We start from the raw sequence: 11,972 nt of genomic DNA on the forward strand, positions 1-11,972 counted from the left end.
ATACTTTCTTGTTGAATATTCAATTTTATTTCGAAACAAAGAAAGAATAAGAAAAGCAACAAACACAATTTAAAGAAACTTTTTAACGGTGGACTCTGAAAACTGTCACGAAAATTTGACAAAATTATACGTTGGCATACGTGGATTGTGTTTAGACTGAGCCTAAATGGCACCGTCCATCTATGGCCATGGTTGTTTAATCATCAACACGTCACTCTATTTTACATATCACTCTATTCAATAAGTTGACTAATAATTTCAAACGGCGTCATTGCAAATTTTGTAACACTACACAATGAATTGGATTGGCCAAAATAGAAAGAACGTCACAATGAATGCATGGAAAATTGTAGTTCTTTTGTTTGTAGCATTATAAGAAATGTTGTGTGCTTTTTGGAACAGACAATTCAAATTGTAAAAAAGGGAAAAAATTTGTTGAGACATAATGTGCAGGCTTGTGGCCCATTGCGGCCAGCGCAATGAACCGTTAGTTTTTATGATTTGAAGATCGAACCTTTTTGGTTTTATCTCATTGTCTTATAGTTTTATCAAATTCAAATATTAGATTTTCGGTTCATTTATTTGGTGGATATAATATCATCATATATCCAGGAATCAACAAAGTCTTAAAAATTAAACATTAAAATAATTAAAAGAAAAAATCAAAAAATAATTAAAGTGAAAGCAGTTTTTTGAAATAATTATCGATGGCATGTATAATTTACAATGTAAAAAAGCAAACTTTTCCAGAAAGTCAGATGCCTTGCTTATTCAAAATGGAATGCTATTTTACATAGATGAAAATAATATACAATTCACCACGAACGGTTTCATAGAAATGATCACTTGCTTAACCCAAAACTCCTTGACTAACAAGTGGCCGTAAACTGCATAACATAGGGGGAACATGCTATTTGAAGGAACAAAATTTTATTTATATGGAACATACGATAAATATATATATATATATATTCATCTTCAAAAAAATCGTGACGTCACAGTGCTACGTCACGTGCAGCCTATCGCTCTGGTTCCACAAAAACATTAACAAAAAATTACTATAAATATTGTTTTCTGAAAAGAAAAATCGACACAAATGTAACTTAATGTCGAAATGATAAAATACAATGACATGATAATGGTGAACATTTATCATTGAAAATATGTAAAACTATTACAGTTTGCACTTTAAATAAAATTATGAAGATGGAATCAATATACTGTCTGATTACACGATATGATTTAGCCACAATGTGTTATTTGTATGGCTAGTTTCAGATAAAATTATGAAAAATGGCAATTGTCACAACTTTGCTGCAATATTTGAATTTTTGTAAGATACTTCAAAACTGAAATCAGACAACCAACGCAATTCCGAATAGAATTAATAATAATATTCTGTTCTGTGCTTTGGCTCGAATACGTTTGCATAATATAAAAAAAACACCACGCGGAAAAATTATAAAGTCCACGCCGTAAAATTCCTCTCTTCTTCTTTCATGGCATTTTCAGCGCACTTGATCAGAATGGCGTTTCACACCATTTATTTTAACAATTAAATGTAGATGTCTGAGCTTAAATTATGCATTGAGGTCATAGGACCGCACTGGACCTGCGATTCGTGCTGTTGCTGTTGTTGTTGGGAATGGATAGAATGTGGTGCAATTTGTTGACCAAGATGAAGCTTCTTAAGCCTTTCATATTTGATTCGATAGGAATCTCTGTCTTGCATCACAATAGATAAGTGTTGCTTCAATTGGTTTACCTGGAATAAAATTAAAATTGGGTATTGTAATTTACCAGCTAAAAGATGCAACAACAATAAGAAGAAATGTTATATTGCAAATTCATCTTTCATGAAATATTATGCCTATTGCTATATCAACGGGAAAACTTAATTTGCTTTCAAAAACTTTGACTGTAAATAAGTCTCTAAATACCGCTTAAACGACGGAAATAATATTATTAGAATTTATTTATATGTAAACATAATGAATGCGACTTAACTTCTGGAAAAATTTCATCCAGATTTTGCATAACGTGAAGTTCATACAACCTTTATCGAATCATGGTCGAGGGCACTAAGCCATCTTGGCCTCCAACGATCGTTCAAGACGCCGCCAAATGTTTACTGAAAACTCGGACGCTTATATCACTGTCACACATATTGTTTTTCCGCTTCGAAAACACTTCGCGCGACTTGGAGATGTCGCATGAAGTATTGCTCAAATTGGTAATCATTAACCAAATAGATGATAGTTGCAGAAGTAGCATTGTAAGTATAACGAAGGACACGGATATTTCGCCGATTATTGGGAAAATATCGCAAATGAAAATACCGTCAAATATTAAATTTGAGGACAAATGGCAGTTATAACAGAATAGGATTCAACTATTATTACGAATGGGTAAACTAAATTGAGGTTTTTCGAGGTTTACGCCACCAGTAAGGTTATCCTTCTTATCTGTGTACCGGCATCGCAAATATTTGTACACTGTTTCTAATTGGAGGTCTACAATTCATAAGAACAATCGGTATCATGTACGCTCTGTGGAAGTTGTTTGCGCACTTGCAGAATAGATATTGTAATAATTGGGTAAACTCAACTCTCGATCACCACTCAATTGCTCCCAAAATAGATTTCGAATTATGATAGGTTTAATCAACATTGCGAAACATAACTACAATACAATGAGTTTAAGTTAACTGAATAAATTTTCGATCAACGCGAAGTAGCCTGCTTGAATCCAAAGTGAAGTTTCAAACATAGAACCGTATCAATGAAAAGAATTTCCGTGTTGCGAATAGGTATGGGGTCTCAGTAGATTTTTACTATGTGGATTTGGTTGAGATTTAGCGATATTGAGATCAGAATTATTACGATTTGGCGATATTACAATCACATCATTAAGCTAGATATCCCACCCAAGCAGCCCTGATTTTAATAAAGGTTTTTTACACACAGTCAGGTTGAATATTCTTGTGAAAATGAATGCAAATCGGTCTTTGCAGTTTAGTTTCTACATTTGAATATGATTCTCACAAGTTGTCAACAGTTTTACTTACTGCTTGTGCAAAATGGCCGTTTTCGTTTCTGGCGACGCCATTATTGATTACGATATACAACATTGTCAAGGGTTGCACAAATAACAATTTTAAAAAGGCATAAAATTGTTTTTCTGAGGAATTTACCTGGCTTTGAAGTCCCATTTTTTCGTTTTCGAGGAGATGTCTTTGCATCACCCTTTTACTTCTACAACTCTGGGCGTAGCCGCGATTTTTGAGTGTCCGTCGACGTTGCTTGAGTGATGTGATTTGTTCCTTGCTGTAATTTGAGAATTATTGGTTTACTTTAGAAATTTAATACTGGCCGGTTTGATCTGTCGACAAGACAGAGAAAAGTCTGGACGTTGCATTCAAAATATCAAATTTATTCAGGTATAGAACAGGTTCTCTCAGGATGTATTCATCAATGGGGCATAGTTGGCGAGCTTAATAAACCTCTTTCAGCCGAAATACAAGAACGGTCAACGTATGTTAAATGTTACAAGAGTATAGCTTTCACTGCTTGACACAGCGAGCCGACTGCTTTCCAGGGTACTCGAGTTACTGACCACTATTATTGTGGCTACCGGCTAGACAATCCATGTCCACTTAGGTCTGAAAATTATCGACACCTTTTGTGTATGTGACCGCCCAACTTTGGGGGTCTTTGAACGAACGCCGCTCACCGTTAAAAATCTTTTGTGAACTAACGTGCTTTTGAACTTTTTCTAGAATTAGGCAACATTCGAATGCAAAATAACAAATTTCTAGAAATTTTACCTCATACCACGGAGCCTTCTATTTAGTTCACGAACAGACATTGATATTAATTCCCCATCTGGCAAAATCTCTGAATCACTGTGGCAACCTGGAATTGTGTCGTTTTCGCAAATTTCGCTTGCTTCGCTCATAACTGGGCTGCTGTAAGAACTCCATGAACCTGCGTCGGTATGGTTCGCCGTTGAAATATTACATGATGGTGTGTTAGAAGCTGAATAAAGTTTTTCGTGTTTTGTCATCATCGACATTTCGGAAACTTCTGATAGTCTATACTGCGAACATTCGGGCACACTGGATGACCTGTAGGTTAGGGGAGGCGGCGGAGGGATACCAGGTGTAGAGTACGTGTTTGTGCACCCGGGCGTAACACCAGGCAGAATTGGCTGCTGCTGATATTGGGTGTAACGATTCTGTTCCATGATTCCCACTGACGATGCAACTGTGTAAGTAGAATAGTCCTGCTCTTGCTGTTGTGTGGGAGTCATTTGTGACAATGTGGCGTTTACATTAGCAAGTATTTCATCGAATGCCTCCTCTTCGGTTGCGGTATCGCTTATACTCTGCGATTCACTGACTCTTCCCCCTTGCCAATAATTATTGTTATAACTTCCCATGTCGTGCTTTTCGCTACCATTGTTCATTTCCGGTGATGGTGTGAGTGAACCACAATTGTGGGGCGAATTCGAAGGACTTGAATGGTTCGATCCTGGCTGTTGATAAACACATCCGTCGCTCATTGACTGGTTAGTAACGGGTTCCTCTGATAGGTACGGTTCTTGTTTCACCATGGCTGGCATTTGCTGGTTCTGCGAATACGTGGTTCCGTAATTTGAGACTGTTGCCAAATGGGAGTCCATCGGCGATCGACGGGGGTTAACGAATGAGGCAACACTGTAGATTGCTAGTGATTGGGTGTCCATACCAACACTGTGTTCGTCGTCACTAATTTCGAAATCGCAATGAACCATCCGGCTGCGATTTATTGTAAAATACTGAATTATTCCACCAATGAAAACTTGCAAAAAGCTTATTATAATAATTGTAGGTATTCTGTGAAATATAAGAAAATAATTTTAATTTTTTTTCAAATCTAGTAAAACCTGGCATTCAAGTTACTAGTAGCACTAATCACTTGGAAGCATTGCACAATAACTTATATAACATATTGGACATGAATAATTTCGCACACTGTAAATATATGAATTCCTACTTTAATATAGACTATTCCAACATAATAGTGAAAACACTGCAGGTATCTTAATTAAAACTAACTGTAAGTTTGCCACACCTGAGAAGCGTAATTTAAACCCTTCAAACCCAATTGCAACTCGATTTGCCGCGTTGCCCCCGCAAACAGCTGAGTGCTCGCTCGCTCCCGACTTGTTTGTTCAACAAGTGACGATAAGCGATAACCGGCTTTCTCAGCCAATAGAAACTACCTACGCGCTGAAGAGTATCAGCTGACTATTGAAGAGGCAATGGTGCGAAACTGTATTTTATATGTACCTCCGATTTTTTCTCGTCGACTCGTAGCACTTTCTTTGTTTTTCGTGGATTGTGCAATGTGTTTTTATCGCGAGAAAGAGAGGCCTTGATGCAACAAACTATTAAACAAACGTCGTGCACGGTCTACGGGTTCGTTTCAAATCCGCCTGCTTTTTTCTCGCCATCACGCGAGACTCTCGCTTCTACTTTTCTCTTTACTGTCATCCTATCACTTCATAATTAATGCGGTCGTTCAATGCGAACCCTGCCTGTAAGGCTGCGATAGAATCACATATATGTCAATACTTTTATATAAGGAGATCAGGTTTCTTTATAAAGTCTGATTCTATGAATGTTAAAAGCATGAACGTTAATGAAAAAACGGGTCTGATTAGACCAGCACTGGGATATTGCAAATACAAGTAGAGTAAACAAAGGTATATAAGAAAAGGATAATAAAATATGTTTTTATGTTTTATATTTTAAAGCACCCGTTGTTTATTAAGTTGTTTATTGCAACGTATTCAGTTTGCATTACTTACGAAGAGAAAATAACACGCCCTTGACACTAGTAGTGCACTATCATACGTAAACAAGTAATTACGCTGTACTGACCACTCACTCGCTGCGTAGCGTGAGACACATTTATTGATCCTTTCTCGTGATGACCGCTGAATCAACAAAACATGTTGTTTTGTCCATTAAGATGGATTTATTAATACCTCGGACACAGCAAAATTGTGGATTCGAATCTCGGTACAATAATGCTCTGTAAATAATAAAAGAATAAAACAAAGAGATTTTGTTGATAATTTGTTCTTGGTATATGTTGCCACTCTTGGATCAATAATACATACCACTCTTGGCCCAATAATACATAGACTACAATATGTTATTAGTATTGCATACTGTCGACCCAGTTAACATCATATTGCCATAGGTTCGGTACAAAACGCAGTAAGTATTTCGGTCAGTGACGATTGCTGATATATATATTGCAGAGTTGCAATTTGTGAGGTTAAAGAGTGTCGTTTCCCAAGAAGACTATCGCTTTCACTCGTATCCGTGCTAATGTCCAGTCTTAAAAAACTCTACTACCTTTGCATCGTGTTGTGGCTTGAAAATTGTTTGGTGATTTGGAGATGCAAAATATAGATTACAAAAGTCTGCAATTTTTGCTCCAATGTAACATAAATTTGATTGATCATATTTCACTTTACTTTACTGAAGTTGAAAATATTCATATTGTTGTTGTTTACGTAACTGAACAGTTTTCTTCGTCATACCAAGTTCGTACGAAATGATTATTCATACCAATTCCCGATTCCCATACTGTACCAAAGTGAGTAACAGGACGAGAAGCCGTGGCCAGTTAATCGTATGAGCAAGCCGTCTTTTTGACCTTTCTATGCACAAAAAGAATTATAAACACTTTTATTGCTATCCGACCCTAGTTGTTGTGAAACAATTTACGAATATACTTGTTACTATTAAAGCGGAATTAATAGTTTTTTGGACTTGAAATTATATTACGACCCCACGTTCCTGTAATTTGGCATTCTGCACGCAAGACTTGCAAGATTTCGGAACCACATTCAATCTCCCGCGCTCGGTTTTACACGGTTGGATTACGGCTCTCTTGGAGTCGATTTGGTAACTTTACTGCTGAAAAAAGTTGTTTAATAATTAGCATTCATACGTTTGTTAAAAAGTAGCTTGGATTGTGGTTACGAGCATATATAAAATTTAACCAAATAATGAAGCTACAGGTTCACAATTTCCTAGACACAAATCAAAGCCGATATAAAGCTGGGGTTCTGGATCAAAATGCCACGTAATTATTACTGTTTTTTGAATATCACTGACGGTAAATCTGTATTGGACACACAATACCTAGCCTCCTTATCTTAATTTAATACACACTTTATCTTCCCACAGCTCCCGTGCCGTGCGATGTTGCAATATCATTATTTTGCACACGAGTCCACTCACAACTCACATGCTTGTAAAATTGCTGTCCTTGGCCCATTTATAAATAAACTACCGTATAAATAAATATAATATCGTAATTCAACAGCTATCCATCGTTTTTTGACACAGAAATCTATGCCTGACAGATTGAAGAAGGGGGAAAGAAAAAAAATGAACTGGATTGTGGGAAGGACAATCAGAATTTGCCGTCTGACCGCTACAGAAATTTGTATTCTAATAACTGAGAAAACGTGTGGATGAATGTTGTGATAAACATGATATAAAAATTCAAAATAAGGCCTCCAACAACGTGCGTTTTCTTGTACCTTTGTCTTGAAACATTAAACATAAAATCAATTTGCTCGGCCTTGGGATGGGATAATTTAAAACCTGCGGTCAACTTGTTTTTCTGTGCCCAATTCTGCTTTTGCGCAATCACGTTGGGTATGTGACTACGCTTGGATAAGCATGTACCACGCAAAACTACTTTTGTTATAGGTATCGAGTTTGACTGTTAATGACTCGCAACGTGTCCCGATATAGAGTACATAAAGATAGGGAGTTCGTGTTTGTTTCTTTCCTTATCGTCTGTGTTCACCGCAAACAGAACCGGCGCAAGCCGGCCCGGCGTTGTAACGAAGATTGCGAAATCGCTCTGTGGCGAACTCGCTCTTCGCTTTTTGGTTGGTGATTCGCTGGTTATCAAACGGTATTGCACACGGCACCGATCTGAAACTGAGGACAACTATTGTTGACTTGGAACGATGGTACGACTCATCTGCGACTTTCGCAAGTGGGGAATGAGCAATAAAAGCTGCCGGTTAAACAAAGTATCGCTTGCGAAATTATCACGTGTATCACGGGTTCCATTACTAAGACGGGAAATTGTATTGTTTTGGGTGTTAATATGCAAAATTTTAGTTGCAAAATATATAATAACTTGCTGCAACGATTTGAATAAAACAACTAATGATGAACCAGTTCATGATTTCCCCCAGAATTGAACTGCATAAAAATGTATGTTGAGCGATCAGATCGATGCATAATCATCACCAATAAATGTACAAGTTATTTTATGTTATCATTATCGACGCATAAATGTAGTGCAAAGCAAACCTTCTCGAAATAAATGTTGCTTGAAGCAGACAACAGCTGGGGGAGTGGGCAACTGGCACACATTCTCCACACACATGTGATCTTTTTTTGTTTGCTAACAAGTATTTCTTGTTTGTGAGTGTAGTATTTAGTCGACAAATTGAATGCATTTTATTTATTTATGACTTACAGTGAAGCAACACATTTTATAGGTACAGCTGTATACTTTCACGTGTAAATTTACGTATCTCGATAATAGCTTTTTGTAAATCATTCAATAAATTACAGTGAAAACTTCACGTCCTTTCGGAAGAATAGAAGACGGGGTGTGGTTACAATGCACTAAGTTGGAATTAGAAATCTGTGATCTCTGATCTCTGATTACTGCCAGGGATGCTCTTTATCTATCCATAATTTTAAAAGATACATATATGTTTTGACAAATTGTTATGTACAGCACTATTCAATTTCGTGGCATGCCAGTAGATGTGAATAAATTAAAGTAGGTTTAGTTTCTTTAATAATCACATATTAAGAATGTATTGATTTGCCGTAAAATGTAATCACAACACTTAATTTTGAAGTCGCTCGGCTGTTGGGTTTTAACAAAACAATTAAAATTAGAATTTCAGTATAACATAGATGAACTTTAAAAAAATTTTGCATAGTGGTGTGAACAAACTGTAGTTCACAGTGTATAACAGTCTTATCTATTTATTATTTCAATACAAACATATATGCATGTGATCACGGGCCATTATCTTTACAAATGGACCTTTTGTGATAACATTTATAGCTTGCCATCAAATGTATAGTAAACGACTACAAAATGCTGTTAATTATTGACATATTGTTCTCGTTCTGCACTTCTTGTAGAGCGTTATTCCCTGTGTCGAGATCTGATTTACAAGGAAATGCCTATTTCTTCGGCATTCTGTCACAGATACAACGCATCATGACCACCAACAACAAAAATTTGCAAACGGAGTTATATGTAACACTTGGTGACCAATAATACTTTCTAATCACGCAATATGGACAAGTATCACTCGTGTTTGTAAACGAGACGTGTGAATTTGCCGTTTGTCGCTAAATGGTTATTGATTCATTTTAATAATTTTGCTTCGTAGCGCCATCTAGCACAAACTCGTACATTTGCCTTCGAGATCATTCATTTTTTGTCGCAATTCGTGCTATGGTTATATAATTCAATTTTAGCTCATATGGAATTCTAGTGGGTGATTGTGATTACAAATCGTTTTCACAACTACAAGTGTAGATGAAAGTTACCGAATACGTTATTTTATTGTGATCCGCAATCTTTCAAACCATGACCAAACAATGTATTAGTGGGCGGCCCTTGATAAAAGCCTAAAAGGAATGATATGTACAAAGAAATAGCTTTAGTTACTTCTTGATTAGTGCGTGAATATTTGTTAAATTAAAAGTTATTTTATTAACACAATGATTTTGATCATTTCAGTCTTATCAATCAGAAACGTGTTAATATTCTTACAAAAAATTCTGTTACAGATTGGGCTTCAGGTACAATCACGTAACTCAGCTCTTGAAAAGTAATCATTCGAAACGCCAATATACTGGCGCCAATCTTTGTTTTCGTTTTATGAGATATTGTGACAGTAAGCGGTAAACGCGTTATTTTAAGCTTCTCCTTTTTAGGTTTTCATCTTCAACTCTATATTAAATTTTCTACAGTTACACACACTGATACCAGCATAGTCATGGTGAATACATAAAAATAGATCAAATACAATAGGAATTACATCATAAGTTTGTATTGTTCAAACGCAGTTCCGCTTTTGTTAAACCATTGAATATATGGTTGACTAATTTATGAGGATATTGTTTTCAATTCATAATATTAAAATTTCAAAATTGCTCATGCACTTGGATCGTGTAATAACCACGCTATTGAATGAAAGCAAAAATACTAGTATAATTTCATTCGCATTAAATATTCTAAAAACAGATTAACTAGTTTGGTTTTTACACATATATATATACAAACACATTATATCTATAGTGCATACTCAAAATGCATTATCAATGCATTCGAGTCACGTAGCATTAAAGCAGTGCATGAAGATATCTTTGGAATAGGTAACGAAAGCTTCGTCAGATAGTGAACGATCTTACCTAACGAAATCCTGGCTACAGTAGATACTACAGTTCAGCGCACATTTAAACCCCTTTTCACTCTTATAAACGGTTCAAGGTTCAAGCTCGACATGAACCAAATATCAACACTGACACAATTGCGTGGTTTAGAAGATAATTTTATCTTCATTCTTATAAATTGAACACAAATATGAGAATTCTAAACGCATGCAAATCCGAATTGTTATATTAAAATTTCCAAAAATTTGCTTTTAGGCTTTACCAAGTAAAGAGAAAGCTGTTTGCAAAAGTTGTGGAATCAATAAGTTGGATATTAAGATTTTACACTAAGATTTAGGTACAAGAAATCGCGCACTGTATCCACTAATATGAATTCTATCCATGCAAGTATGTCAATTCATGGCCGCATGCACGAGGTCATATATAGCACTCAGGAGCAAACTCTAGCGGATGCCGCGACAAGCCAAAATGTATCACTGTTGGTTTCGAATTGCCATGTTTATCTATTCCTTTCTTCCATATGGATCCAGTCTATACCAGTAATACATATTTAAAAAACAGGCTGTATGCTTCATAAATGTATGGAAAAAATATCTAGTGTTTGCAGTGAAATGAATTCGCTTCAGAAACGATCAAGGTACTCGAAATAGTGTAAAATTCCGTGTTTCCCCGAAAATAAGACCAAGCCTGAAAATAGGACCTAACCTGAATTTTAAAAATGATTCTAATATGAGCCCTCCTCTTAAAATAAGACCTAGTCGACAGCGCGCATTTTTTTGACTTGTCGATAACAAGAAATTACTTCTACACGTTTCAAACGATTGGTCATTTTTGAATAATCCATGTTTAGCAGTTTATTTTGAATAAAAACGTGTTATTTATAAGTAAATGGATATTGGTTTTCATAATTTGTGTACCGGTATTTGGAAATCTCGTAATTCTCTTATTTGTAATTTTGTTTTCGATAAATGCATATATATAAAAGACATCCCCCCAAATAAGCCCTAGTGTTATTTTTCGAAAGAAAATTGAGATAAACACCTGTTTTATTTTCGGGGAAACACAGTATTACTCCTTCCAATTCGCTATATAGATTGCGAGCTGAGACTGTTGTAGTGTGTGTCAATGTGACGGTAAAGAACTCCATAAGTGGAATTATATTGATAAATGCAAAACACCAATACGTATTACGTGTATTGGCACAAATTTTATCTCACAATCTTTATTTGGATGCGAAGAAATTGGTAGGTAGAATCAAGTCGGCCACTTGTGTCGCTCATTTATTACGATATTATACATCCTATTTGAACATATAACTTTATTTATTTGAGTCCACCACCACACAGTGTATAAACTGAGAGAATAAACAAAAGAGCAATGCTCAAATGTATATGTACATGAAGATCAAAACTAACCAGTACGGTAATGCAATTTTTCACAGTAGACCACCTGTACC

The 11,972-nt window shown here is 35.9% G+C and overlaps 1 protein-coding gene across 1 annotated transcript; it reads right to left on the reverse strand.

The window, feature by feature from the left end:
* Positions 1-215: 215 nt before the first annotated feature.
* LOC120348197 (uncharacterized) lies at positions 216-4,894 on the reverse strand. Its single transcript, XM_039418325.2, has 3 exons — positions 3,827-4,894; positions 3,194-3,326; positions 216-1,765 (listed from the first exon to the last, which is right to left on the reverse strand). The coding sequence occupies exons 1-3, from the start codon at positions 4,792-4,794 to the stop codon at positions 1,556-1,558; spliced, it is 1,311 nt and encodes a 436-aa protein (XP_039274259.1). The 5' UTR covers positions 4,795-4,894; the 3' UTR covers positions 216-1,555.
* Positions 4,895-11,972: the final 7,078 nt, after the last annotated feature.

The sequence above is a fragment of the Styela clava genome, chromosome 11 (assembly GCF_964204865.1).
Source record: "Styela clava chromosome 11, kaStyClav1.hap1.2, whole genome shotgun sequence".
Lineage (NCBI taxonomy): Eukaryota > Metazoa > Chordata > Ascidiacea > Stolidobranchia > Styelidae > Styela > Styela clava.